The 25,426-nt window shown below is 50.1% G+C and overlaps 6 protein-coding genes across 6 annotated transcripts; 3 read left to right on the top strand and 3 right to left on the bottom strand.

The window, feature by feature from the left end:
• Positions 1 to 1,030: 1,030 nt before the first annotated feature.
• Positions 1,031 to 15,326, top strand: GUITHDRAFT_119703 (hypothetical protein; the record flags this gene model as incomplete). Its single annotated transcript, XM_005821018.1, has 17 exons — positions 1,031 to 1,666; positions 1,712 to 2,100; positions 2,148 to 2,361; positions 2,408 to 2,779; positions 2,829 to 3,035; positions 3,085 to 4,704; positions 4,750 to 4,947; positions 4,994 to 5,313; positions 5,358 to 9,441; positions 9,496 to 10,062; positions 10,112 to 10,190; positions 10,237 to 10,652; positions 10,700 to 10,867; positions 10,933 to 12,286; positions 12,337 to 12,626; positions 12,674 to 12,797; positions 12,850 to 15,326. 17 exons carry the CDS (start codon positions 1,031 to 1,033, stop codon positions 15,324 to 15,326), a joined length of 13,515 nt encoding a protein of 4,504 aa, XP_005821075.1.
• Positions 15,327 to 15,760: 434 nt separating this feature from the next.
• Positions 15,761 to 18,208, top strand: GUITHDRAFT_98165 (hypothetical protein). Its single transcript, XM_005821019.1, has 17 exons — positions 15,761 to 15,791; positions 16,365 to 16,432; positions 16,479 to 16,547; positions 16,621 to 16,687; positions 16,736 to 16,819; positions 16,889 to 16,990; positions 17,037 to 17,066; positions 17,117 to 17,196; positions 17,242 to 17,319; positions 17,370 to 17,430; positions 17,477 to 17,527; positions 17,578 to 17,658; positions 17,703 to 17,741; positions 17,790 to 17,843; positions 17,890 to 17,943; positions 17,986 to 18,047; positions 18,095 to 18,208. The coding sequence occupies exons 1-17, from the start codon at positions 15,765 to 15,767 to the stop codon at positions 18,129 to 18,131; spliced, it is 1,044 nt and encodes a 347-aa protein (XP_005821076.1). The 5' UTR covers positions 15,761 to 15,764; the 3' UTR covers positions 18,132 to 18,208.
• GUITHDRAFT_155840 (hypothetical protein) lies at positions 18,208 to 19,222 on the bottom strand. Its single transcript, XM_005821020.1, has 2 exons — positions 18,759 to 19,222; positions 18,208 to 18,712 (listed from the first exon to the last, which is right to left on the bottom strand). The coding sequence occupies exons 1-2, from the start codon at positions 18,891 to 18,893 to the stop codon at positions 18,323 to 18,325; spliced, it is 525 nt and encodes a 174-aa protein (XP_005821077.1). The 5' UTR covers positions 18,894 to 19,222; the 3' UTR covers positions 18,208 to 18,322.
• Positions 19,223 to 20,794: 1,572 nt separating this feature from the next.
• Positions 20,795 to 23,020, bottom strand: GUITHDRAFT_147448 (hypothetical protein; the record flags this gene model as incomplete). The annotated part of the gene is made up of 6 exons (XM_005821021.1): positions 20,795 to 20,875; positions 20,901 to 20,951; positions 21,180 to 21,486; positions 21,538 to 21,722; positions 21,772 to 22,751; positions 22,804 to 23,020. 6 exons carry the CDS (start codon positions 23,018 to 23,020, stop codon positions 20,795 to 20,797), a joined length of 1,821 nt encoding a protein of 606 aa, XP_005821078.1.
• A 400-nt stretch (positions 23,021 to 23,420) lies between these two features.
• GUITHDRAFT_119707 (hypothetical protein) lies at positions 23,421 to 24,414 on the top strand (the record flags this gene model as incomplete). Its single annotated transcript, XM_005821022.1, has 7 exons — positions 23,421 to 23,525; positions 23,707 to 23,832; positions 23,884 to 23,978; positions 24,039 to 24,099; positions 24,167 to 24,232; positions 24,275 to 24,319; positions 24,364 to 24,414. The coding sequence occupies 7 exons, from the start codon at positions 23,421 to 23,423 to the stop codon at positions 24,412 to 24,414; spliced, it is 549 nt and encodes a 182-aa protein (XP_005821079.1).
• A 249-nt stretch (positions 24,415 to 24,663) lies between these two features.
• On the bottom strand, positions 24,664 to 25,386 carry GUITHDRAFT_119708 (hypothetical protein; the record flags this gene model as incomplete). Its single annotated transcript, XM_005821023.1, has 1 exon — positions 24,664 to 25,386. One exon carries the CDS (start codon positions 25,384 to 25,386, stop codon positions 24,664 to 24,666), a length of 723 nt encoding a protein of 240 aa, XP_005821080.1.
• Between the last annotated feature and the right edge of the window lie 40 nt (positions 25,387 to 25,426).

Raw genomic sequence — 25,426 nt, forward strand, 5'->3', positions numbered from 1 at the left:
TTACGAGCCAGGAGTGCCGGAAGCTTATGTGGTCCCTGTTGAGCAAAGAGAGGGAGGGCTCTGTGCCAATTCGACGTACCACAAGGCATGTCTTGCGGACGCAGATTATGAAAGTAAGCCGCTGCGCTAGATTGCGTGCCAGGGTCCTCTGGGAAAAGATTTGCCGGTTGAGGAGGGGGCGGTGGGGGTGTAGGATTGACCGCCGGTAGCGGCTGATCGGTGGGTGTCCGCTGGGAGATGGATCGGCGAAATCTTGCCTGCTTCCGAGGTCTTTGGTTCCCCGAACCTCCTCCAGATCCAGCGGCGGAGGAGGCAAAGTCATCCTGCGGAGGAGACCGTCCGCGCTGCAGAAAGAGATTGCCCTGCCAGCATGTCAGGAGTCCGATACGGTCCGTAGGGGTTCCTGCTGTGAGCGTGGCTCAGAGTCAGAGGAGCTCTCTGGGGACACAAGGCCTGTGTGAGGAAAGTGGGACGACGAGCCCGGCATGCCAGTCAGTAGAGGATCAACAACAGAACTGTGAGGACGGAGGACGGCAGGCCGCTTGTGCCGCGCCATGATGTCTCACAGTGATGATGGAAGTGAGAGCGGATCTCCACGCTTCCCTTGTCGCTGTTCCCTCGCTCTCGCCGTCACCACCGAAATGAAAGTGGCGAGTAGGCGCATTTCCCCTTACACGCCATTTGCCGACTCATCAGTGAATCCTTTGAGTAAAAGAGAGTACGGTACGGTCATGAAGTTTCAAATCCGGCCCCGGTAAGTAAAAAGTTTGGACCGATCCGAACGTCCACTGGTAAGTACCCGGTACTCCCCTGGTCAGTCTCTCCAACATGATTGGTACGAGTAAAGAAGGTACGGTAGGTAGGGGTCATCGCAACGCCAACCGCCACCGAGAGATGACACTCAGGGACCCCTCCATCTCCTCGACCACACTCACGGTACCCCTACTTATCTCATGATAGTGGAGGGTCCAGGCCTCCACCTGGTGCTGTCTGAAACCGTTGGAGGGGTCATCGACTGGCAAGCCGAGGGATGGCGGCGGCGGCGGCGGCGGCGGGAGGAGGAGCGGGAGCAGCAGCATGGATAACATCAAAGTTGAAAACAGCCCTGAAGTCTGACGTCCATGCGGTAGAAGCAGCTGTGCGAGACTCAAGCCAACAGATCAGTCAGTTTCTTGGCGCGAACGGTCCGACAAAGCTTCTTTTCCTCTATCAACTTCCTGAAACAGAAACTGAATATGGAGAATTCGTGACTACCGGATCAAAGCCCAAGCTTTTCCTGACAAACGGAGAAAAGGAAAGAGCAAGAGGGCATCTCCTTTACTTTGTACGCACCAAGAATGAGAAGCCTGTTGACTTTTCTAAAATAGATTCAGAGATCACATTCGGAGAGCTCCAGCCGAGCGTCCTTGATAACTTCCAAGTGGTTCTGAGTCAGGTGTTTGCGAATACAGTCAGCACACAAGAGTGGGGGAGGTGCTCTGAAGATGAAATCTCTGAGTTCAAAGAGCAATTGGAAAAGTTTACGCACACGCTCACAGATGCAGCAGAGAGTTTGCAAGGTGGCATCGAACTGCGCAAACCTGAGAAGCTTGGCGAAATTGAGAATAAGCAAGCAGCATATCTTCGTTCAGCAATGGACTCTGAAATTCTATCCTACTGCGAACAGGTATTTATTAGGCGTTTCCTCATGCGGAATTAATCTTGTCCGCAGATTGTGGAAGATTGGTGCTCTCAAACAGAGGGATTGCTCTCAGAAAGCGAAGAAAATCGAAAAGAATCAGATGAAGCAGGCCCTGATACAGAGCTTACTTTCTGGAGAAATAGAATGGCGAAATTTAACAGTGTTGCCGAACAATTGAAGAGCAAAGAGGCTAAGTTTGTCTTGGGAGTAGTAACGACGGCCAAATCCAAGATATTCAAGCGTTGGAAGGCGATTGACAATAGCATAACCGACTCTTTGAATGAGGCAAAAGACAATGTGAAATATCTTGCGACTCTTGAAAAGTACACCGATCCTCTGTACCATGGTACTCCAGAGCAAATCATCGAAGCCTTGCCTGGTTTGATGAACAATGTCAAGATGATGCTCACGATTGCTCGGTAAGTGAGCTTTCAGTTTGGACTTGTGTGCTGACGCTATGGAACAGTTACTACAGTACAAATGAACGCATGACAATGCTGTTCTGCAAGATTACCAATCAGATGATTAAGAACTGCAAAACCAACATTACCAGTGCTGGGAAACTATGGGATCAACCAGTGGACACGTTGCTAAGAAATCTGGAATGGGCATTGAAGCTTAATGACGCTTATCAGGAGCAGTATCGTGTCACAAAGGAGAAGCTAATGACACAGCCTAAAGTAAAGTAACATCTGTCATGCTCTGCTGCGATTGACTTATCTGCAGGTCAAGCAATTTGATTTCAATGAAAGCGAAATTTTTGGAAAGTTTGACTTGTTCTGCAAGAGAGTACAAAAACTCATTGATATGTTTACCACCATACAGCAGTTCAGTACTCTTGCAAATCACGAAATCGAAGGGATGGACAATCTAATCAAAAGCTTCATACAAATTGTGGATGAATTCAAGCGCAAACCCTACGATCTTCTCGACTATGTCAAAAACTCGTTTGACAGAGACTTTTTGGAGTTCAATGTCAATGTGGCTGAGCTAGAAACGGCCCTGCAAGGTTTCATCAACGCAAGTTTCGAAAACATTACCAGCACTGAGCATGCGCTGAATCTTCTCCGACAATTCGAAGCAATTCTGCAGCGTGAGGTAAACTTGGGATGTTTGATGGTGCCCGTTATTGATGTATTTGAAACAGACGTTAAAAGCGGATCTTGATAGCAAGTACACTGTTATCTTTCACAACTATGGCTTAGATCTCGAGACCGTCCAGAAAATCTACGACAAACAGAAACCTGCTCCTCCCACAACTCGAAATGCCCCGCCTGTTGCAGGAAATATTCTTTGGTCTCGCCAGCTATTACGAAGGATCGAGCAACCGATGAAGAAATTCAAGTCAAACAAGGTTACTGAGGCATTCTTTGACTCATCTGTTCCCTAATAGACTTTGGCAGAATATCATGACTACCAAGGAGTCTAAGAAGATCATCAGGACTTACAACAAGGTCGCGCGTGCTCTGATCGAGTATGAGACATTGTGGCATCATGCTTGGAGTAAATCCATCGAGGCAGCAAAATCTGGTTTGCAGGCGACTCTGATAATCCGTCATCCAAGATCGGGAATGCTTTTTGTGAACTTCGACCGTGAAATTTTGCAGTTGATTCGCGAGGCAAAGTTTTTGCAGAGGATGGGGATAGAGGTTCCTGAAGGTGCCAGGATGGTCTTATTGCAGGAGGACAAATTCAAAGCATATTACAATGAGTTGAGCTTTGCGCTGAAAGAGTATGAGAGAGTATTGTCCAAGGTCCCTCCTGTTGTGAAGCCAATCATCAAGCCTCATCTAGAAGACTTGGACAGAAAGATTCAACCAGGAATGGTGCTGCTGACGTGGCAGAGTATGAACATCGATGGATATCTGCAGCGCCTGCACTCAGGCCTTGCCAAGCTTGAGGAGCTCATCAACAAAATCAATGACATCATGGACAACAGAATCGAACACAACCTTAAGCATATTTCAAAGACCATGTTGGTGGACTTGCCTCAAAACCAATCGTTTACTCTTGACAGCTTTGTTTCTCTTCAAGAAAAGACCATCAAGTCAAAGTCGTCCCTGATGGACAGGAGGAACTTGCAAGTAGAGCGAGCTGTGAATGACCTGATTGACACTGTGATCAATTTCCCGCTTGAAAGCGACGACCTTACCTGTGATGTCAACGAAATCAACAAGCTCAGGTCCCATTACGAGAGGCTCATGTACACAGCTGTCTTGCATGCAACCAAGTCCAGCTTCTGGGCCCTGAAAGATCGGCTCGGTTCGAGACAAGCCTCGGGAGTTCTTGTTATGCAGAGACCTTTCTTCGAGGTAGAGGTGGAGCTCAGTGTCCCCAACATTCAAATGAATCCTTCGCTGGAAGAGGTTCAATCTGCTGTTAACAGAGCAGCTCTGCACATCTTGCGAGCGACCAAGAAGGTTTACATATGGGGTCAGGACCGAGAGAATGTAAAACACCTTCAGAGCTTCCACAGACAAATTGCGCAGGACAAAGAGATCGTGAAGATTGTTCTGCTTCTAACAGGAGCAGTTGAAGGCGCCAAGATACATGTCGCTGACTATCTCAAGACATTCGACCAGTACAACTATCTTTGGCAGAACGACAAGCAGAAAGCGTACTCGGACTTCCTTCAGACAAATCCTGACATCGAGGCATTTTCAAACGAGCTGAGGAAGTATATGGACATCGAGCGTGAGATCCGAAACATTCCAGGTGTTCACGTTATCGGCTGCATGTGCTTGGACAGCAGCCCCTTGATGGACTCGTTGACTGCTGAGGCTGTGCAATGGAAAGCGCAATATGCAAGAAACCTGCATGAGGGAGCTAAACGAGAGATGTTGGCGATGCAAGACTATTTCAAAGAGAAGACAAGGCAGATGAACCGCGAGTTCAAGGAGTTGGAAGATGTTAGAGACGTTATGGAGTGTTTGAAGGAAATCAGAGAGCGAGAGACCGAGATCGACAAGGAGATTCAGCCTATTGAAGAGCGATACGAGCTTCTCACACAATACGAGCATGAGGTAAATCTTGCGTTCCCTCCCGGATTGTTCACTGAATCATTTCAGGTTCCTCCCGATGAGCTTGAAGAGCTACAAGATCTCAAGGTACAGTGGAAGCGTGTCAAGGCAAGAGCGTTCGATGTTGGAAACAACATCCGCGTCCTCCAAGTTCCATTCAGAAGCAAATTGCTCGAAAATGTTGTAGAGTTCATCGATGAAGTCAAAGAATTTCGTGCGGATTTCGAACATAACGGTCCTATGCGGGTGCTGTTTATTCTTTGGCTTGCACATTGCCTGACTGTTTGCGCAGCCGGGAATGGCGCCCATGGATGCCGCACAAGCGCTCAAGACTTACCAAAGATACTTCGAGGCGATGGATCGTAAGTGGAAGACCTACTCTCAAGGAGAGGAGATGTTTGCGTTGCAAGTCACGGAGTATCCTGAGCTGGAGCAAACACAGAAGGAGCTTCTCCTCTTGGACAAACTGTACAGTCTCTTCACTGAAACGATCACCACTATCGACAACTACGGCGACATTCTGTGGACGGAAGTAGTTGCAAACATAGATGCGATGAACGAAGAAGTGGGCAAGCTTCAAACACGTTGCAAGTCCATGCCCAAGGCCCTTCGGTGACTGAAAGCTCGTGTTTGAACGTGACTGACTTTGTTTCAAGTGATTGGGACGCATACAACGAGTTGAAGAGGAAAATTGACGACTTTTTGGAAGTCCTTCCTCTGCTCACTGCTCTCTCCGGACAAGCTATGAAGGAACGTCACTGGAAAGCTGTCATGACCTGTACCAGCTGTGAGCTCAACATGAATCCAGACACGTTCAAACTTCAGCACCTTTTGGATGTTGGAACTCGTCCGGGGGAGATGAGCCTTCTGCAATGTGCTGAAGAGATCGAAGACATCTGCAGTGGCTCAGGAAAGGAACTGCAGATCGAAGTCAAACTCAAATCTCTATCCGAGCAGTGGCAGGAGCTCAAGTTCACCTTTACGAACTTCAAGAACCGAGGGCCTGTCATTCTCAACGCTAAGGACCTGTCGGAAATCATGGAGGCGCTGGAAGATTCTCAGATGACGTTGGGATCTATGGCAAGCAACCGTTACTCGGCTCCTTTCCGCGAAGAAGTGCAGATGTGGATCGCCAACTTGTCGACCGTCTCGGATGTTGTGGAGCAGTGGATTCAAGTCCAGAACTTGTGGATTTACATGGAAGCTGTCTTCTCTAGCGGAGATATTGCCAAGCAGTTGCCGCAGGAAGCGAAACGATTTTCCTCGATCGACAAAAATTTCATGAAAGTGACATCAAAAGCGTTTGAGGAGCCAAATTGCGTGGAATGTTGCTGCAACAATGAGATCATGAAGGAACTGCTCCCTCACTTGATGGAGCAGCTTGAAATGTGTCAGAAGTCTCTCACTGGATATCTTGAGACTAAGAGAAATTGTTTCCCTCGCTTCTATTTCTGCTCAGACGGAGTTTTGTTGGAGATCTTGTCCCAAGGCTCTGACCCCCACGCAATTGTTGTGCATCTCCAGAACGTGTTTGACTCCTTGGCATCCGTGCACTTTGACAAGCAAAAGAAGAACACAATGACGAAAATGGTTGCGAATGACGGCGAAGAAGTTGCTTTCACCGTTCCGTTGGACGCTAAGGGGAACGTGGAGGACTACCTCAATCAGCTGGTGGCAACCATGCAGGAAACGATCCATGACATCTGTCGAGATTGCGGAGGCGAAGCGGGTTCGTTGGATGTATCCAAGGTTGTCAGTCGATATCCAGCTCAGATCTGTATCTTGTCCCTGCAATTTGACTGGACGACTAGGACAACTGACGCGCTTTCGCGTGCTAAGGTGGACAAGACTGGGATGTCGCAAGCAGCCAAGAAAGAGCTGGCGGTGTTGAATGAGTTGATCTCCCTCACAGTCACGGACCTAAGCAAACTTGATCGCACCAACGTGGAGACCCTCATCACCATCGACGTGCATCAGGTTGATATCAGCAACTCATTGGTGAAGCAGAAGATCAAAGAGCCTTCGGACTTCGAGTGGATGAAACAAGCTCGCTTCTATTGGAGCTATGAGCAGGATGCTTGTATTGTCTCCATCTGCGACGTTGACTTTGTTTACAACGATGAATATCTCGGCTGCAAGGAGAGGCTGGTGATTACACCTCTCACAGATCGATGCTACATCACTCTCTCGCAAGCCATCGGCATGTTCCTTGGAGGAGCCCCTGCGGGCCCTGCAGGGACGGGGAAGACAGAGACGACGAAGGACATGGGAAGGACCCTGGGGATTTTCGTGGTGGTCTTCAACTGCTCGGACCAGATGGACTACAAGTCTCTCGGGAAGATCTACAAGGGACTTGCAATGGCGGGTTGTTGGGGCTGCTTTGATGAATTCAACAGGATCGATCTTGACGTGTTGTCTGTTGCTGCACAGCAGGTTGCTTGTGTTCTCCAGGCGCAAAGAGAGAGGAAGCAGGAATTTGTCTTCACAGATGGTCAGACTGTGTACTTGAGACCTGGATGCTCTTACTTCATTACCATGAACCCTGGATACGCTGGAAGACAAGAACTTCCAGAGAACTTGAAAAGTTTGTTCAGAGGAGTCTGCATGATGGTTCCAGATTTCGGTCTGATCATGCGTGTCAAGTTGGCTTCTTGCGGTTTCTACGAGAATCAGATCATCGCAAAGAAGTTTGACATCTTGTACCAGCTTTGTAAGTTGCAGCTATCGAAACAAACCCATTACGATTATGGCCTCCGCAACATCCTCTCAGTTCTCCGAACTGCAGGCAAAGTGAAGCGACAGGAGTTGGAGGCTTCAGAGATGTTCCTGATGATGAGAACATTGAGGGACATGAACATCTCGAAGCTGGTGGCTGAAGACGTTCCTCTCTTCATCTCTCTCATTTCTGACCTCTTCCCCAACATCACCGCGGAGAAGAACACCTTCCCTGAGATCGAGAAGGCAATGGCCGACCAGTCCAAGGAGATGAACTTGCAGTACGACAAGGCGCCGGAATGGGCGGGCAAGTGTGTGCAGCTGCTTGAGACATATTACGTGCGCCATGGGATCGGAATCGTCGGGCCGACGGGGTCCGGCAAGACGATGATGCAGGAGGTACTCTCGCGAGCTCTCTCCATCGTCGACGTCAAGCATGTTCTTCTGCGCATGAACCCCAAGGCCATCACGGCACCTCAGATGTTTGGCAACCTTGACGCGACGACGGGTGACTGGACGGACGGCATCTTCGCTGTCTTGTGGAGGAAAGGCACAAAAGCCAAGAATCAGAACACCTGGATTGTGTTGGACGGGCCGGTCGACGCCATTTGGATCGAAAACCTCAACACGGTCTTGGATGACAACAAGCTGCTCACGCTCGCCAACGGGGACCGCATCCCCATGAGCCCAGCCATGAAGGCAGTCTTCGAGCCCGAGAACCTCATGAACGCCTCCCCCGCCACGGTTTCTCGCATGGGTATCATCTACGTCTCTGGCTCTGTCCTGGGATGGCAGCCGCTTGTTCCCTCCTGGCTGAACCTGCGGAGAGAGAAGGAAGTGCCTGTGATCCAGGCGCTGATCGACAAGTACATCGACCCGATGCTCGAATGTGTGACAAAGACTTGCAAGGCGGTGATGTACAGCACCAGCGGCATCTACCTCACCTCCTGCTTCAAGATGCTGGAGGAGATTCTCGCTCCTACCGTAGAGTCCAAGACGTTCCTTTCGGAAGAGCACATGGAGAAGATTTTCATCTATGCGCTGTGTTGGTCGCTCGGAGCGTTGTTGGAGCTCGACGACAGGAAGAAGTTCAGTGCAGACCTTGCGAAGCTCGCCAACGTCTCTGTGTTCCCTCCTGTGGGCGAAGAGACTGCCTTCGAGTACTTCGTTGACGAGACTGGCAGCTGGAAGCACTGGAAGATTCGTGTCCTGGACTGGGAGTATCCCACCGATAAGGATCCAAGCTTTGCCGAGCTTCTTCTTCCCACCCTTGACAGTGTGCGATATGTGGCCCAGCTGACGATGCTGGTGCCGGCCAAGAAGCCTGTGCTGTTCACGGGGGCTCCTGGTGTGAGCAAGACGGCGACGCTGCAGCAGTACATCTCGTCTTTGCCGTCGGAGACCTGGATCAAGAAGATGGTTCCCTTCTCCTTCGTTACCACGCCAGAGATCTTCCAACGCACCCTTGAGAGCTGCGTGGAGAAGAGACAGGGGAGAACCTTCGGCCCCCCGGGAGGGAAGCAGTGCTGCTTCTTCATCGACGACATTTCAATGCCTGTCATCAACAACTGGGGTGATCAGATCACCAACGAGATCGTACGACAGTGTTTGGCCGAGGAAGGGTTCTACAGTCTTGACAAGCCCGGGGAGTGGAAGAACTTCACAGACATGGGTTACGTTGCTGCCATGGTACATCCGGGAGGAGGGCGCAACGACATTCCGAACCGTTTGAAGAGACAGTACTGCCTGATGAACGTCACAATGCCTTCAATCGCTGCTATCGACAACATCTTCGGTACCATCATGTCCGGCAGGCTATCCAGCAAGTCGCCTTTCCACGCAGTCCCCAAGTCGGTTGAAGAAGGTGTCAAACGTTTGACCGAAGCCACTATCCAACTCTGGCAGAAGACCTCAGTCAAGATGCTCCCAACCCCAGCAAAGTTTCACTACGTCTGGAACATGCGAGAGATCTCGCGTGTCTTCGGCGGCATGTTCATGGCTACTCGCAACACGATACCGGACGAGGTGAGAGCGGAGTAGCTTGAGTCAAGGGAGAGGAGGAAGTGACTTGGTTCGCAGGTTTACCTCCTCAAACTCTGGCGCCACGAGTGCGAGCGAGTTTTTACCGACAAGCTGACGAACGCAGTGGACAAGGAATGGGAGAACAAGGCAATCATGTCGGTAATAGAAGCTGTTTACGGCAAAGAGATCTCAGCCAAGGTGGCGGGCCCCTGCTACTTTGTGAATTTCATGCCTGAGCCGCTCTTCAATGACGACGGAGTCTGCATCAACGAACGACCTCAAAGCTATGAGCTTGTTGAGCACGGGGATCTGACGCCTGTGCGTGAGAAAGCCCTCAACTTCCAGAAGCAGTACAACGAAGAGAACAAGATCGGCAAACTCGAACTCGTCCTCTTCGAGTACGCCCTTGAGCACTTGATGCGAATCTCCAGGTGCATGTGTCAAGATCGTGGATCCATGATGCTTGTTGGCGTTGGCGGCTCAGGAAAGCAAAGCTTGGCACGTCTAGCGTCGTTTATCGCCGGGAACTTCATTTTCCAGATCACCATCACCAAGTACTATTCTGTCACAAACTTGTTCGAAGATATCAAGCTGCTGTACAAGACAGCAGGACTGAAGGGCAAGGTATTGCCAACCCTTGATGTGCCGGAAATCTCTTTGACTTGCACTTTAGCCTGTCACCTTCATCTTCACTGACGCTGAGGTTAAAGACGAAGGTTTCCTTGAGTACATCAACCAAATCTTGTCGACTGGTAAGAGCTACATGTCCACTTGGACTTGTTCTCACACAGACTGCAGGTGAAGTCTCAAACTTGTTTCCTAAAGATGAGATGGATGCAATTCTCGGAGATCTTCGTCCGATTGCTAAGAAAGCGATCAAGGGCTTCATCGACACGACTGAGAACCTTCAGAAATACTTCTACGACTCCGTTCGCAACCAGCTGCATGTTGTCCTTTGTATGTCACCAGTTGGAGAGAAGTTGTCGTCACGATGTCGCAAATTCCCCGGGTTGATCAACTGCACGACTGTCGACTGGTTCCTGGCATGGCCGGAGGAAGGTTTGTTGAACGTGTCTCAAAAGTTCATCAACGACTTCAAGATGGAGACTACAGCAGACATCAAACAAAACCTGATGGCACATATGGCCAAGGTTCACAGCATGGTAGTGCAGGCAACCAACGATTACTTCCAATCTTTCCGAAGAAACGTTTATGTAGGAACTCATAGCGAGACTGTGGAAAATGACTGATCTCACTGCAGGTCACGCCCAAGTCTTATCTCTCCTTCCTCAAGACCTACTGCCAAGTTTACAGCGATCAGTTCTCCGGGATCAAGGAGCTGGCTGACAAGATCAACAACGGACTCGTCAAACTTGACGAGGCGGCGCAGGATGTGGAGAAAATGAAGGTTGAATTGGCTGCAACGGAGGTACGGCATTCACCTGCTTTCCTCGCTCTCGTCCCCTCCTGATCGCCTTTGCTCGTCTTTGACAGGTTGTGCTGCAAGAAGCGGCGGTGAAGTCAGCCGCACTGTTGAAGGAGATCACAATCGGGACAGCCGAAGCAGAGAAGACGAAGGCAGAAGTGAAACTCGTGGCTGACGCTGCCGGAGAGAAGGCAACGGTCATTGGGGGAGAGAAGGCTGAGGTCGAGAAGGATCTTGAAGCTGCGAAACCAGCCTTGATAGAAGCCGAGTCAGCCCTGAACGCCATCAAGCCTGACGACATCAAGAACCTCAAGGCGCTCAAGAATCCTCCTGACGTCATCAAGATCATCTTTGATGGTGTTCTTATCCTCAAACGAGGGCCCATGCTCAAATGTCAGATGGTGGACATCAAGGGCTTCGCATGCTACAAGGACAACTACAGCGAGGCAAGCAAGATGATGAACGACTCCAACTTCCTCGCGTCGCTTCAGCAGTTTCCCAAAGAGAACATTACCGACGAGGATTGTGAGCTGCTCACGCCCTACACCGATCATGGTCTCTTCACAGTCGAGGCTGCTGCCAAGGCCTCCGGACTTGCCGTCGGTCTCTGCAAGTGGGTGAAGGCCATGAAGACTTACCACGAGATCGCCAAGGTGGTGATCCCCAAGATGGACGCTCTTCGCGTCAAGGAAGCAGAGCTCGCGGCCGCGAACAAGAAACTCGCGCAAGCTCAAGCTCAGCTGACAGCCGCACAAGCGCAGCTGGATCAGATGCAGGAGAAGTTCGACAAGGCAATGGCAGACAAACAGAAGCTGCAGGACGAGGCGGATGCGACCAAGCGCAAGATGGATGCTGCCAATGCGCTGATCTCAGGACTCTCAGGCGAGAAAGTTAGATGGACTCAACAGTCCAAGGAGTTCGATGACCAGATCGCTCGCCTAGTCGGAGACTGCGCGGTCGCCTGCGCCTTCCTTAGCTATCTTGGTCCCTTCAACAAGACGTTCAGAGACAAGCTTGTTCTCTCGTCCTTCACACATGACATCTTGGACAAGAAGATCCCTCTCACCAAGAACCTCGACATCTCTGCTATGCTTGTTGACGGAGCTACCACGGGCGAATGGAACCTGCAAGGTCTTCCCACGGACGATCTTTCGATTCAGAACGGCATCCTGACGACCAGGGCCAGTCGCTACCCTCTGATGGTCGACCCTCAGGGGCAGGGGCTTGCCTGGATCCGAAACAGAGAAGCGGTGAACGGCGTCAAAGAGACATCCTTCCAAGACAAGGGCTTTAGGAACTCACTGGAAGACTGCATGGGGTATGGGAAACCACTTCTCCTTGCCAACGTCGAGAACGAGCTAGATCCTGTTCTTGATCCTGTCCTGGACAAGGCGTTCATCAAGAAGGGCAAGAACTTCATCGGTAATGGCCTCGCTTGACTTTTTTCTTTTCCCTTGACTTGTTCACTTCAGTGGCCTTGGCGGACAAGGAGTGCGACATCGAGCCCGACAAGTTTCTGCTGTACATCACCACGAGGCTTCCGAACCCTCACTTCACTCCCGAGCTCTCGGCCCGCGTCACCATCATCGACTTCACCGTGACGATCAAGGGCCTTGAAGATCAGCTGCTTGCCCGAGTCGTCCTGCAAGAGAAACCTGAGCTGGAGCAGGAGAGGCAGAAGCTGCAAGCAGAGGTCAATGGGTACCAGAAGAAGATCGTGGAATTGCAGGATGACTTATTGTACCGCTTGTCTTCTTGCGAGGTCAGTGTTTTTTACTATGCCTTGCAAGCTAAAACTTTCACTTTTAGGGATCTTTGCTGGATGATCCAGAAATCGTTGACGTGCTTGCCATGACAAAGAAAACGAGCAAGGAGGTTCAAGAGAAACTGAAGAACGCGGGAGAAGCGGAGATCAGAATCAAATCAGCCTGCGGTATGTTGTTGAAGACTTGCGTTGCAGCCTGTCTTGACGATGTTTCTTGCAGAGGAGTACCGACCAGTAGCAACAAGAGGGTCAATCTTATACTTCTTGATTGCTGAGATGAGCGCAATCAACGTCATGTACCAGACATCGCTCGCTCAGTTTATTGAAGTCTTCCAGAAGTCCATGGTTGAAGCAGAAGAGAACAAGATTCCGGCTAAGAGGATCAACAACATCATTGAGCACATGTCGTACATCACTTACTTGTACATCGGCCGAGGTCTGTTCGAGCGGCACAAGGATGTTTTCATCACTCTTCTAGCCATGAAGGTTCAGATCCAGGAAGGTGCCATCACTATGGAACACTTCAACTGCTTCGTAAAGGGAGGCGCGGCGCTCGACATTGCAGCTCAAAGGAAGAAGCCTGGCAACTGGATGTCGGATACCGCCTGGCTCAACGCCATTCAGCTGAGCATGTCCATCCCGATGTTCAAAGACCTGCCCGAGGCCATCGTGAGAGGAGAGAAGATGTGGAAGGAATGGATGGACCTGGACGCTCCGGAGGCAACCAACGTCCCTGACTTCGAGGAGCGACTCGACAAGATGCACAGAATGTTGATCATTCGTGGACTGCGGCCAGACAGAACGATGGTGGTGACTAAGGAGTACATCGCCGACACCATGGGCGCGAGATACGTCGACTTTCCTCCTCTCAACCTTGAACAAACTCACACTGAGAGCACTGAACGAACTCCCTTCGTCTGCATCTTATCCATGGGATCTGACCCAACAGATCTCATCATGGGGCTAGCCAAGAAGAAGAAGAAAGAGGTTCTCTCCGTCTCCATGGGTCAAGGCCAGGAGGTTGTCGCCCGCAGGTTCATCGACCAGGGGGTGGCCACGGGCTGCTGGGCTCTTCTGCAGAACTGCCACCTGGGAATCAAATTCCTGGTGGAGTTGGAGGGAAGGCTGGCGAACAAAGACCTGGAGCAGATCGACCCCGAGTTCCGCGTGTGGGTGACGGCAGAGCCGCACAAGTCCTTCCCCATCGGCCTCCTGCAGATGAGTATCAAGATCACCAACGAGGCTCCGGTCGGTATGAAGGCTGGCATGAAGCGATCGTACAACTGGATCACTCAGGACATGCTGGACATCGTTCCTCGCTCGGAGTGGCGAACCCTTCTCTGGGTCCTCTGCCACTGCCACAGTGTCGTGCAAGAACGCAGGAAGTTCGGATCCATCGGCTGGACGGTGCCTTACGAGTTCAATCAGTCCGACCTCAACGCTTGTGCGCTGTTCCTTCAAAACCACTTGCTCGAGATGGACGCAAAGAAATCCAAGGAAGTTACCTGGACGACCGTGCGCTACATGATCGCTGAGATCCAGTACGGAGGCAGGATTACAGACGACTGGGATCGGAGGCAGATGAATACCTTCTCTGAGAAGTACTTCTCTCAATACGTCCTTGAGCCTGGGTACGAGTTTCTCAAAGGCTACTCCATTCCCACCGGTACAGACATCGCCGCGTACAGGCGGCACATCGACGAGAACCTTCCTGTCACCGACTCGCCAGAAGTGTTTGGGCTGAATCAGAACGCTGACTTGACGTACCGGCTGCAGGAGTCTGCTGACCTCTTTGATACTATTCTTGAAACTCAACCCCGTGGTGGTGGAGGAGGAGGCAAATCTCGCGAGGACATTGTGACGGAGCTCTGTGCAGACTTGCTGCAGAAGATTCCTGCTGACTTCAACAAAGAAGAGATCCGTACGGCTCTACAGAAGATGGGTCCCACGAAGCCGATCAACGTCGCCTTCCGGCAGGAGCTTGACGTCATACAGAAGTCGATCTCGGTGGTAAGGGCTACACTCAAGAACTTGCAGCTGGCCATTGCAGGAACGATCGTTATGTCCGACGATCTTGCAGGAGCTTTAGATTCAATGTTCAATGCCAAGGTCCCTCCTGTCTGGCTCAAGGGCGCCTGGTTCTCTCCCACAGTAGGCATCTGGTTCGGTATCCTTCTAGCACGCTACGAGCAGTTCGATCGCTGGCTCAAGCAGGGTCGTCCCAAGTCCTACTGGCTCCCTGGCTTCAGCAACGGATCCGGTTTCCTGACTGCTGTCAAGCAGGAGGTCGCACGATCCAAGTCCGGGTGGGCGCTGGATGACGTTGTGCTATTCACGGAGGTGACGAAGCTGGACTACGAGGAGGTTCGGGAGGCTCACTCGGACGGCATCTTCGTGCATGGATTGTACCTCGAAGGCGCCTCGTGGCACAAGAAGGACTCGCACCTGATGGAAGCTGCTCGCGGCGAGCTGGTGAAGCTGTTGCCCGTGATGCACATCACCGGAGTCTTGAAGTCCAACAAGAAGATGGACTACATGGTGTATGAGTGCCCTGTGTACTTCAGGTTTGACCCCAGAAAGCGAGGAATGACTGCCGCTCAGCCTAACTTCATGTTTGCCCCTGAAATTCGAACGATCGACCCACCAGCAAAGTGGATTCTTCGAGGTGTAGCCTTGCTGACGTACCCGGGTGACTAGTCGTGAAAGATTGTGACTGTAAAGTAGCAGTTGTTCATGAAATACAACCAGTTGCAAAGTCAAACTAGTCAAATTCTTTCTCTTCACTAGCCTAGCCCAGAAGGGACAAACAGAGATGAATTGCCGGACATGGGCCGGTAAAACTGATCTAATCACGGCAGCCCGCCCCAGAGATTTCCAAGCCACGTTTTTGCTTTTCCGCCAGCGGTGTCTAGGTTCTATTTTAGAAGATATTTCAGTATCAATCTTCAAAAATTCCCTCAAATAATACAATTTTATACTATAAAACTGAAACAATATTCGAAACTGATATAAACAAAATGAAAAAACTTGCCCTTTACATGTTTTCATGACCCAATACCCCCTCACCCGGCACATCTCCTATGAAAGTACCCCTCGTACCATCGTCGTCCTCCTCTACGCCCATATTCCACAGCCATGCTCGGAACTCGCAACCTTCGGCAGGTAATGTAAGCAGCGTAAGATTAGGCCTGATGAAGCGAGGAGTAGTGATAATGGTCACACACCACAGGTGCTTGTGATGGAAGTCATTGCGAAGTAGGAGTAGATGGAGGAGCAAGAGCAGGAAAAGGAGACGAAAATAAGCAGTACCGGAGAATGAAGGAGGAAGAGGAGAGCAGGAGGAGAGCAGGAGAAAGAGCAGGAGAGGGAAGGAAGGATGATTATGGTGAAGGAGGAATAGAAGGAAGAGGATTTTGAAGATGGACGTGGAGGATTCTCCAATGGTTTTGTTGTTCTCTGTCTTCGATTCCGTCTTCATTGCTCTGGTCTGTTCAGCTGCTCTTTTTGTACTTCTATTCATTTGAAGTGGAATCATGATGAGATAGTGCTCGAAAAACGAAAAACGAAAAACGTCAGTTTGCTTCAAGCTTTGTTGTTCAAGCAATCCATAAGTCACTTTCATCTGTCAATCACCATGACGTTGTGAGAATTGACTGCAGGAAGGGTTGTCCTACCCTGTTCTTGACTGATCTTTCATTCTTCGTGGTTCACTAATCTTTGTATTCTCTCGAGCAGGTGGTGGGGCGGCTTCTAAGCAGTCCTGGAGCACAGAAGATTTTCCCCTCTGCTCCATGCAGCCAGAGGTCATTGATGTCTCCTCCTCATCCCACCCTCATCGAGACATGACAGGTGTCACATTCTCTCGTGCAGACCCGTCGTGGCTGCAGTATATTCAGCTCCCAAGGCGCCAGGGCTGAGGTGTGCTTCTTGCTTGCAAGTTGGAGGGGTCAGCCCCCTGCGGTATCGATGAAGTGACGGCATGTGCTGTTAGTCGCTTCCTAGGCACTGGTATGAGTGACAAAGAATCTTTTGATAAGTTGAAATTTGACGCTGAGAAGGTAAATGGTGATCATGGGTATGGAATGAATCTGAACATGGAGATACAGGGCGATGTGAAGGCGATGTTTGAAACTGGGATGTCGCTACTGGCTGGCCGTGGATGCGAAGCAAACGAGAGTGAGGCGGTCAAGGTATGAAGCCAAGACGCTTACAAAGACGCTTGACTTGGACGAAACTTGGTGACCATGTCTCCTTTGCAGTGGTATACAAAGGCAGCCGAGAAGGGTCACTTAGACGCCCAGTATAACTTGGGAGTTTGTATGTACTACGGCAGAGGAGTAGATCGAAACATCGAGCAAGCTGTCAGTGAGATGGTTTCTGAAAACTTTTGGTTGATGTTTGCTGTAGGTCGCTTGGTATTTGAAAGCCGCCGATCAGGTAGAAACCTTGTCTATCTTTTCTTGCAATTGACTTTTCAACTTGATCAGGGGCATGTTGCAGCAGAGTATGCTCTTGGGGTTTGCTATGAGAAAGGTCGTGGAGTCCAGAAAGATTTAGTTAAATCCATGTATTTGTCTCGGGATTCAGTTCGATATATTTGACTTTAGTACAGAAAATATTACACAAATGCAGCCAACGCTGGTGATGCTTCAGCCCAGTATAAGCTTGGCGAGTGCTTTTATTATGGGAGGTCAATTCTGTTGCCACGCCGCATTGAATCTTGCTCAATACAATGTTCAGATCAGGATTGAAAGAAAACTTCCAAGAAGCTGCCAGTTTGTTCTCCAAGGCCTGTGAACAAGTTTGTTCCATCTATTTGATGAAACTTTCTAAATATCTAATGTCAGGGGCTTGCGAAAGCACAATACATGTTAGGGCTTTGCCATTACTACGGCCAAGTAGATCTGCACTGTCTTGGTGGGTGAGGCTGAAGCTCTAAACTTGACAGGGAGTTGAGAACAGCGAGAGCAAAGCAGCAGATTTGTTCTTGAAGGCTGCTGAACAAGGACATCCTCAAGCTGAGTATCAGGTCGACACTCTTTCACTGAAGTCAGCTCGTAATTTGCAGACCAGATTGCTGCATGCTATTACTCTGGCAGAGGCGTTGAGAAAGTGATGAGAAGCTTTGTGTAATCAATTTCACTCATCATTCGAAATCAGAACCTGGAGAAAGCTGTCGAGTGGTTTGAAAAGGCGGCCAAACAATCACATCCTGTCAATTTCCATGAGCGGCAAAATTGATTCCTGATGATTATATCAGGTAGCGCAGTATAGTTTGGGCCAATGCTACTATTATGGCCGAGGAGTTCCAAAGGTGTGTGAGAGTCATCGTACTTCATTTGTTGACTGTTTGCAGAGCGAGGAGAAGGCCCTCGAATATTACACCATGGCTGCGAATCAAGGACATGCGCAAGCCAAGTATGTTTTTTTCAATACTCAAATGTCTTATCATTCTTTTCTGTCAGATACTGGATCGGGATCATTCTCAAGAGCAAAGAATGAAGGCGCTGATGACAAACAGTGTCGATGTGATGAGCGTATTTCATCCGAACGAAAAAATGACATCAAGTTGATGCGTGCCTTGTTTTGTTTCTTCTTTTATCATTCTCTTCAAAAATGATCATGCGACACAAGAGATCACGGAAAGAAAGCTTTGCAGACAATTATCATATAGCAATGCAAGTACAGGTAGTTCAGAGTTGAGGATCAGAATGGAACGATACAGGGCCATCTTCATCACACTGGAGAAACCATTTGATCCAGTTCTCATCCAGTGGCACAGCATCATGATCGATGCTTCTTGGTTGCTCTGACGTATCGTTTCTTGACTCTGTGCTGGATCCCGTGCATGCATCGTCCATTTCATCGAGTAGAGACAAGTCGCCCACTTCATCGTCGAAGAGCTCTAAAGGCTCTGTTGCACCGTGATTGTTCTCCGCCAAGGGTCTAGTTGAGCTTCCTGCTCCAGCATCTGTGTTGTCATGCTCAACAAGGATTGGACTTCCTGCTGCAACTCTCGAGTTGGGCCATCTCTTCAAGCCGAGCCTCCGGCATGCAATCTTGAGACTTGTCAACGAGATTCCCTAATAACACGTCAGAATGATCTCTTCGCTTTGTTCAATTGCTTACCAAAGTAGTCGCTGCATCCTCTTGTCGCATATTGTACAACGTTGAGATCATGTTCAGATCAAGCTTCACCGATCGGGACTTCCTGAGCAGTCCATGTCTCGTTCTCGCCCTGATCACAACAACTGTTTCTGTCATGGCTGAAGTGACAGATAGGATATCCGAGTGCAATGTGACAGGTAGATGAAGATAGAGAGATCAAGTTATGCCCTCGGAGAGCGAAAGTATCTTGTTGAAGCTTTCTTGAAGCACTCTTTCACGCGACGTTTTGGTTTACGAACCCAAGGCAGAAACGCGGTGTGCGTGAGTCTGACAAAGATCGAGATCTCCAAGAGAGGCTCTCGGTTTGATAACGGAGCTTTCGCGCGGCGAGATGCAAAGCGAGTAGAGCCAGTGAGACAGGAGCTGGCAAGGAGAGCTGACGATGGAGCAGGGAGACCAACGCTGTCTACAGAAGACAGCAGCGGCACTTTATCAGGAGTGATTCAGTGCATGGGTGGGGTGGGGGGTTTGAGGGGGAATTGGGTTGTAGGGTCCTTGCAAAATACTGGAAGTTGGGTGTATGGAAGGTTCTGAGGGGGGGTGAGGGTACTGTTCGCGAACTGGTGGGGTATATTTTTGCTAGGCAATCAGGGGTAGGTGGTAGGTATCCACTAATGCGATCGCCAGGTTATTCGTGTAGTAAAACCACATGTGAACAATTTTAATAACATTTATTGAATTCACAGGTGTATTTACTACACTGGTGTAGGGATTGCTGACATGGAAAAGATCCTTTCGGAGCTTCGAAGGCCATCGAAGACAAGCGATAAGAAGGTCGGTTGGTGAGGTTGATGAATCCGGTCATATCCAGTACCAAGAGCGTTGAAGAAGGGGTACATTCCCCCTGCCCCTACCCCTACTGATTTATGAGCGAATGAGAGGATGAACGTGGGTAGGGGTACTTATAACAGTAATAGATTAGAAAGACGTTTTTTAAATTTCGGTGAATGTTTCCGGAGTGTTATCATAGCCCCTAGAGACCCCCAAAAATGTAGTCGGAAGTACCGGTCGGCGTTTCGGCAAACGGAAATCTTTGTCACGGGTACATCAATGAAGCGAACTATGTTGTATGTCAGCACACACCTGAATGCGAGACCGTGACTCCTTTCGGGGGCCAATAATCTGCTCCTTGTAAGGCTGGGAGATTGTGAGATGCGAAATAGTGTCCTATCATTAGGAACGAAGGTGTTGAACATGTGGTGATCGTGTGTGATCACTGCTGTAAATAATGAAATCATGTAATTTGGCACTTTTGTGGATGCAGTGAAACGGCGCAAGTACTTTTGCTGACACAAGGGGTAAGCAAGTCACATGAATTCACTGCATTTGTACCTGGCCGCGGCTCCTATCGGGGCCCCATGCCAGTCATCGCAGCGGGGCAGCCCTGTCGACGCGTGATCGCCGGGTTGCTCCGACGGTCATTGTCACGCGTCCACCTGCAATCCAATCCGCCCCTCAGTCAGGGCCCGGGCGTCAGCCACGCCAGCCTCAGCAGGCACGGCTCAGCAGGCACGGCCCTAGTAATGATAATTATTATTAACAGCCGCCGCTCACCTCGATCCGTGTCAGCCTGTGACACCGCAGCAGCCCGGGCCCTGTACTACCGGCCGATGGTCACGCGGCTGACAGTACGGTGCCGGCGACTGAGGGGCCCGGCCGCTTCAGTGCGGCGGCGGGCGGCGGCCGCCCGGCGGCCGGCCCGGCCTGACGGTCCAACTCACAACGGCGCGTGGCAAGCGGCGCCGTGCCACGGTGCCACGGTCACCGGGTGCACCGTGCACCGGGCCCGCGGCAGTGCGCTTAAGTTCGCCGGGACTCTTGAGAGTCGATGGGAAACTTGAAAGGGAATTCGAGTCGAAGCTGAAGTTCGGAACTGTTTAACTAACTGAAAGTTGAACGAAAACACCCAGAAAGTCTATCAGCAGAGAAGAACTCAATTGTCGGCCTGAACTTCCATGGCCAAGGGTGAGTCGCAAACATCTCAAAGATAAGAACTTTCAGGTCCTCCGCTTGACCATGATGGGCTTGCAGAAAGACCCCCTCATCGCTGATCGACACAAGGCTCGCTTGGTAAGGTTCTGTAAACGACTCGCAGGCATTCACAATCGCAACTCCAAGAACTTTCAGCATCTCATTCGAAGCTATTTGAAGTACCTGTTGGAAACGGTCAGACACAAGGCTGGCACAGACCCGCTTTTGTTTTCCTGCTTGCATTTGGATGGAGCATGGTGCTTTTGCTTCTTGGTATCGACGAACTTGAAGTATCTACCGTTCCAGCTTCGAAACCCCTCTTCCATGATACACCGCAGGCCCTTTAGCTGCAGGTCCGACCGTGCCGCATGCAACAAGCCCGACAGCAAGCGATGTCATGAACGAGCTCACCAGAATGTGCAAACCAACCTTGTTGACCAGAGACGGGAATACAGATGAGAACGAACTCAACACCGATTCAAACATTGCTAAAGGGACCATCAGGTTCTGCGCAATGATGTCCAGACTGTTTCCTCTCTTCAAGCCATCGACGATGATCTCGACCTGCTTTGAGATCGGTATCTCGCCGCTGCAGTTGGGGAATCCAGACATGCTGATCCATTTTTTTGCAACAGCATCCCATACAGCCTCTCCCACCAGGCACTCCGCAAAGATGGCGTCTTCAGAGACCAGGGCTATAGCCCATTCCATCAGATGACTGCAAACAAAGCAAGTGTGAGATGGATGGAGTTCTCTGGCTACTTCTTACGGTATAGTACAGCGGATCAAGACCATGTCCTGATCAGCGATGAAGACATCATGGAAATCAATAGAGATTTGTCGCGAACCTCCTTCAACGAGGAAGGATCGTATTGGAGGGATCACATGGAGTTGTGGTCGACATGTAGATAGAGTGCTCTTTGCGAACTCATTAATCTTGATATTAAGATGCACCTGCCATATATTCAGTGTCTTCCAGCAAAGGACATTGCACAAAGGAGACCCTGTAATCGCGCAAATCCTCTGTGTTACCGACTTCTTTGGTCCTACATTTCATCGCATTCTTCCAAATGGGATCTACAAATGTGTAGAGACTAGTCTGTACTTCTCGCAACTCAGCATGCATACGTTTCATCGAATCTGCATCCAACAACCCGATCGATTGGCCAGGATGTTGTGCATTTCCTCCTTCAGCACGTACATGAGCATAATCTCTCTGCATCTCTGATCTCCAACTTAGCTCTTCATTCAACTCATTCTGTCTGGATCGCAGCAAAGTTGTGATATTCCGCAACGCCCTGAAGTCGATGCGAAGCCCCACATACTCCGCATGTGCAAGTGCATGGACGAGAACGGTATCTAACTCCAGCATGCACTTCCTAGATTTATCATCCAGAACAGATTGACAATCACCACCTCCAAACAATGAGAGGTAAAGCCAGTGAATTTTCAGAGCGTTTGCACATGCACACAAAGTTTTTGATGGAATCTTAGCTGCTTTCAGGTCCTTGAGTTCTGGCACAAGTTTGTCAAGACAAATATCGAGTTCGCTGCTCAGTCTCTGATACATCCTCTGCTTTGACATATCATGAAAGTTCGCCTGTACAGCACCAGCCACAAGGACAGATAAGTCCAACATTCTGCATGGCGGACCACATTCCACATTCAAATCAAGTAGAATCGGAAAGATTGTGGTTCCAGAGAAAGTAACTTTCTGGCAGTCGACCGTGAAGATCTTGGAGAGACACTCTTTGAAATTACCTACATTGTTTGCTGGAAGATACCAAATGGTATCCATAGTACTTGAAAGAGCAAAACCGTCAATCTTAGGTAGATTTCTATCGTTTTCATGTAGGTTATTCGATTCTTCTACATCTTCTTCGATGTCTGTATTCAAGCCATTGATATCAAGATACCAAAAAAAAAGATCTTGTTTCTCAGCATAGGCTATCATCCGTGCTGCACCTCTTTCGCTCCGTACGACTGTAGAAAGTGAGTGAGCAACGTTCCACATGCAAGAATAGCAGCAACTCACCCTTGCAGATGGAGGTCTTGTTTCGCAACTTGACCTGCATCACTTCAACATCCAAGGAGGAGGCAGCAAGCTTTTGTCTCTTGACTAATTGATCATTCCCCTTCCTGTTTGATCGCGCCACCTCTTGAAAGTCTTCGCTTTCTGGGCTTGGGGGGCACTTGGAAGCTCGACTACAACGATTGGCTGCTGTTTCCAGACTGCTAGCCCCGGTATCCATCTGCGCATCAAGAAAGGATCATGGCGTCTCTGTCCTCAATCTCAGTTCCTTTCTTCATGTCTTATGTCTGTTAGTCTTCATGTCTTTTCACATGTGCTTTCGTTCTTCATGTCTTACGTCTGTAGGTCTTCATGTCTTTTCACACGTGCTTTCTTTCTTCATGTCTTATGCCTGTAGGTCTTCATGTATTTTCACACGTGTTTCCACTCTCATTGTTGCGCATTGTACCAAATCGTCGATCTCCCGCGCCATGTTGGCAACAACGGCATTCTAGGCGGGAAATTCGCAAGGACCCACTATCGCATACGACTCCACCATATTCAACGTGGGGTAGGGTGATATAGCCCCATAGGGCTTTGTATCATAGCCCCATAGCTTCGTTACCGCGTGTCTGCCGAAGATGCGCATGGACCGTCGGCACACTCTCGCTCTGCTCCTCTGCACGGCCTCGCTCCTAGTCCTCCTAGTCTCTCCTGCACTTGCGGCAAAACCTAAGAGGAAGAAGGTACACAGCTCCTGACACTCCGTTCCTCTTCTCCTGGGCCATGTTTCGATGAGGGAATCTCCACTCTGAACCATGTTCCATGTCGCTTCCCCGAGCTATGCTTTATGCCTTCCTTCTTGAGCAACTTGCCTCACTTCTCTTACTTAAGATTTGACTTGTTACAAACTCTTCCACTGCTCAGGTGTCTGTAGACGACGAGGAGGTCATCAAAGCCCGCGACTTTGCTCTGGCAGAAATTATCAAGCTTTCTGACAGCTACAGGGATATGAAGATCAATAAAGTGATCAGTGCAGAGACTGCAAGATCGGTATGGGGCGAAAAGAAACGATTGCAGATTTTGACATGCTTCATGTTGAAGGCATTTGCTGACGGGACCAACTACTTCCTCAAGATGGAACTGGAATGCACCAGTGTATGCGCGGCGCCGCTTTCACCAGCCTCCACGTGTCGCAGGTAGAGTGAGCATAACTCTGACAACGGTCGATGGGCTTGTGAAATGTTCTCGTCGTGCAGGGGACACTACAAAGGAGTGAACGAAATCATTGTGTTTGAAAAGGATGATGGGCATTACGATGTAGGGCTTCAATTTCGAATATCTGCTATGAGCGACTGTTTCCTGACTTCCTTACCTTTCCAATCAGGGGATCGCAATCGATGAATTTCCTCAGATGGACGGTGAATATCATCCTTGCACACCAAGCTACAAGGTGACGTTGTCATGAGCTGCTTTCTTGCTGACCATACTACAGGGCCCCGAAAAATGTAACCCGGCAGAGCATCGCACTCCGGAGCAGGTACTAAAAGCGAGATGTAGATGACGAAGCTGACTGGAGCAAAGGCCGCACTCTTCCTGGACGACGAGGACGACAAGGCTAAGGACGAGCTGTGAATGAGGTGGAAAGGACTAGCAACTTCTCAAGTGAAACTTCACACGACCACTGAAAGCTCTCACCCTCTCCTCGGCGTCCTTGAAGCGGGCATATATCTCCGCGCTTTACTAAAACCTCAACCTAGAGACCTGCAGCGCTGTCTGCATACACATTGATAGCCAAGTGAACTTCATCGTTCAATTGCTCTCGGATCTCTCTCTGTTGCTTCCAGCTGCTCCTGCACGCAACTAGATGACACACGCTTCAAGTTAGTCCACTTCTATCTTCGGATAATCCTCCCGAACGACTATCACTCGCTCCAGGATCTCTTCGCCAAACCATGTTGCCTTCTTCACCGCGACCTGCACTGACGTACCAGGCTGATCTGAGCCTTTCAGCAACCTCCCAATGTTGTCTTCCGTCGCATGCTCGTCATTGACAAACAGGATCTCGTCCTTGCATGCAAGTCTCGACCCGTCCGACATGGTGACGTCGGCGGGTCCTCCAGGGATCACGAAGTAAATGAATCTTCCCAGGAGGATCAAGCCCAGTGTGGACAAGGCAGTGGAGTCTTCTTCGAACACGATGTCGTCATGCAGCCTGTCCAAGTACTCTCTAGCATCCTTGCGGTAGTGATACTCACTGGGATTCAAGTCAGGCACCGAGCCGAAGACAGGCTGGAGGGTGTTGGGTTCGTACATCACTCCCTTGGGGTCCGAGCTCACGGTTCGCCCACCAGACGCTAGCAGCTGCGCTCCCCTCATCCTCTTCGCCTCGTTCGCACTTCGCCCATCTAGCAGCGGGATCCGCGTCTCCTGACGCTCCCCTGCCCTCTCGTACAGTGGCGTGTAGGCGGTGACCTCCACGAAGCCGGGGCCCAGCGTCCTCGACGCGCGCGAGATGGGAGGCTGATCCAGGTCCTTCTCGCAGTTGCAGAGCTGGAACACGTGGTTCGCTTCCCTCCTCCAGCCCTCCAGCCATTCGCGCAGCATGCAGGGGCAGCACGAGAGCACCAGGGAGCAGGAGGCGCCG

The sequence above is a fragment of the Guillardia theta genome, assembly GCF_000315625.1.
Source record: "Guillardia theta CCMP2712 unplaced genomic scaffold GUITHscaffold_155, whole genome shotgun sequence".
Taxonomy (NCBI): domain Eukaryota; class Cryptophyceae; order Pyrenomonadales; family Geminigeraceae; genus Guillardia; species Guillardia theta.

Excerpts from the sequence above, each read along its gene's own strand:
- GUITHDRAFT_98165 (XM_005821019.1), top strand. The coding sequence starts at position 15,765 with ATGCTCGGAACTCGCAACCTTCGGCAG. Across the intron at positions 16,548-16,620 it reads CCCAAGGCGCCAGGGCTGAG|TCGCTTCCTAGGCACTGGTA; the intron begins GTGTGCTTCTTG and ends ATGTGCTGTTAG. Across the intron at positions 17,659-17,702 it reads ATCCTCAAGCTGAGTATCAG|ATTGCTGCATGCTATTACTC; the intron begins GTCGACACTCTT and ends TTTGCAGACCAG.
- GUITHDRAFT_155840 (XM_005821020.1), bottom strand. The coding sequence starts at position 18,893 with ATGACAGAAACAGTTGTTGTGATCAGGGCGAGAACGAGACATGGACTG. Across the intron at positions 18,713-18,758 it reads AGGATGCAGCGACTACTTTG|GGAATCTCGTTGACAAGTCT; the intron begins GTAAGCAATTGA and ends ACGTGTTATTAG.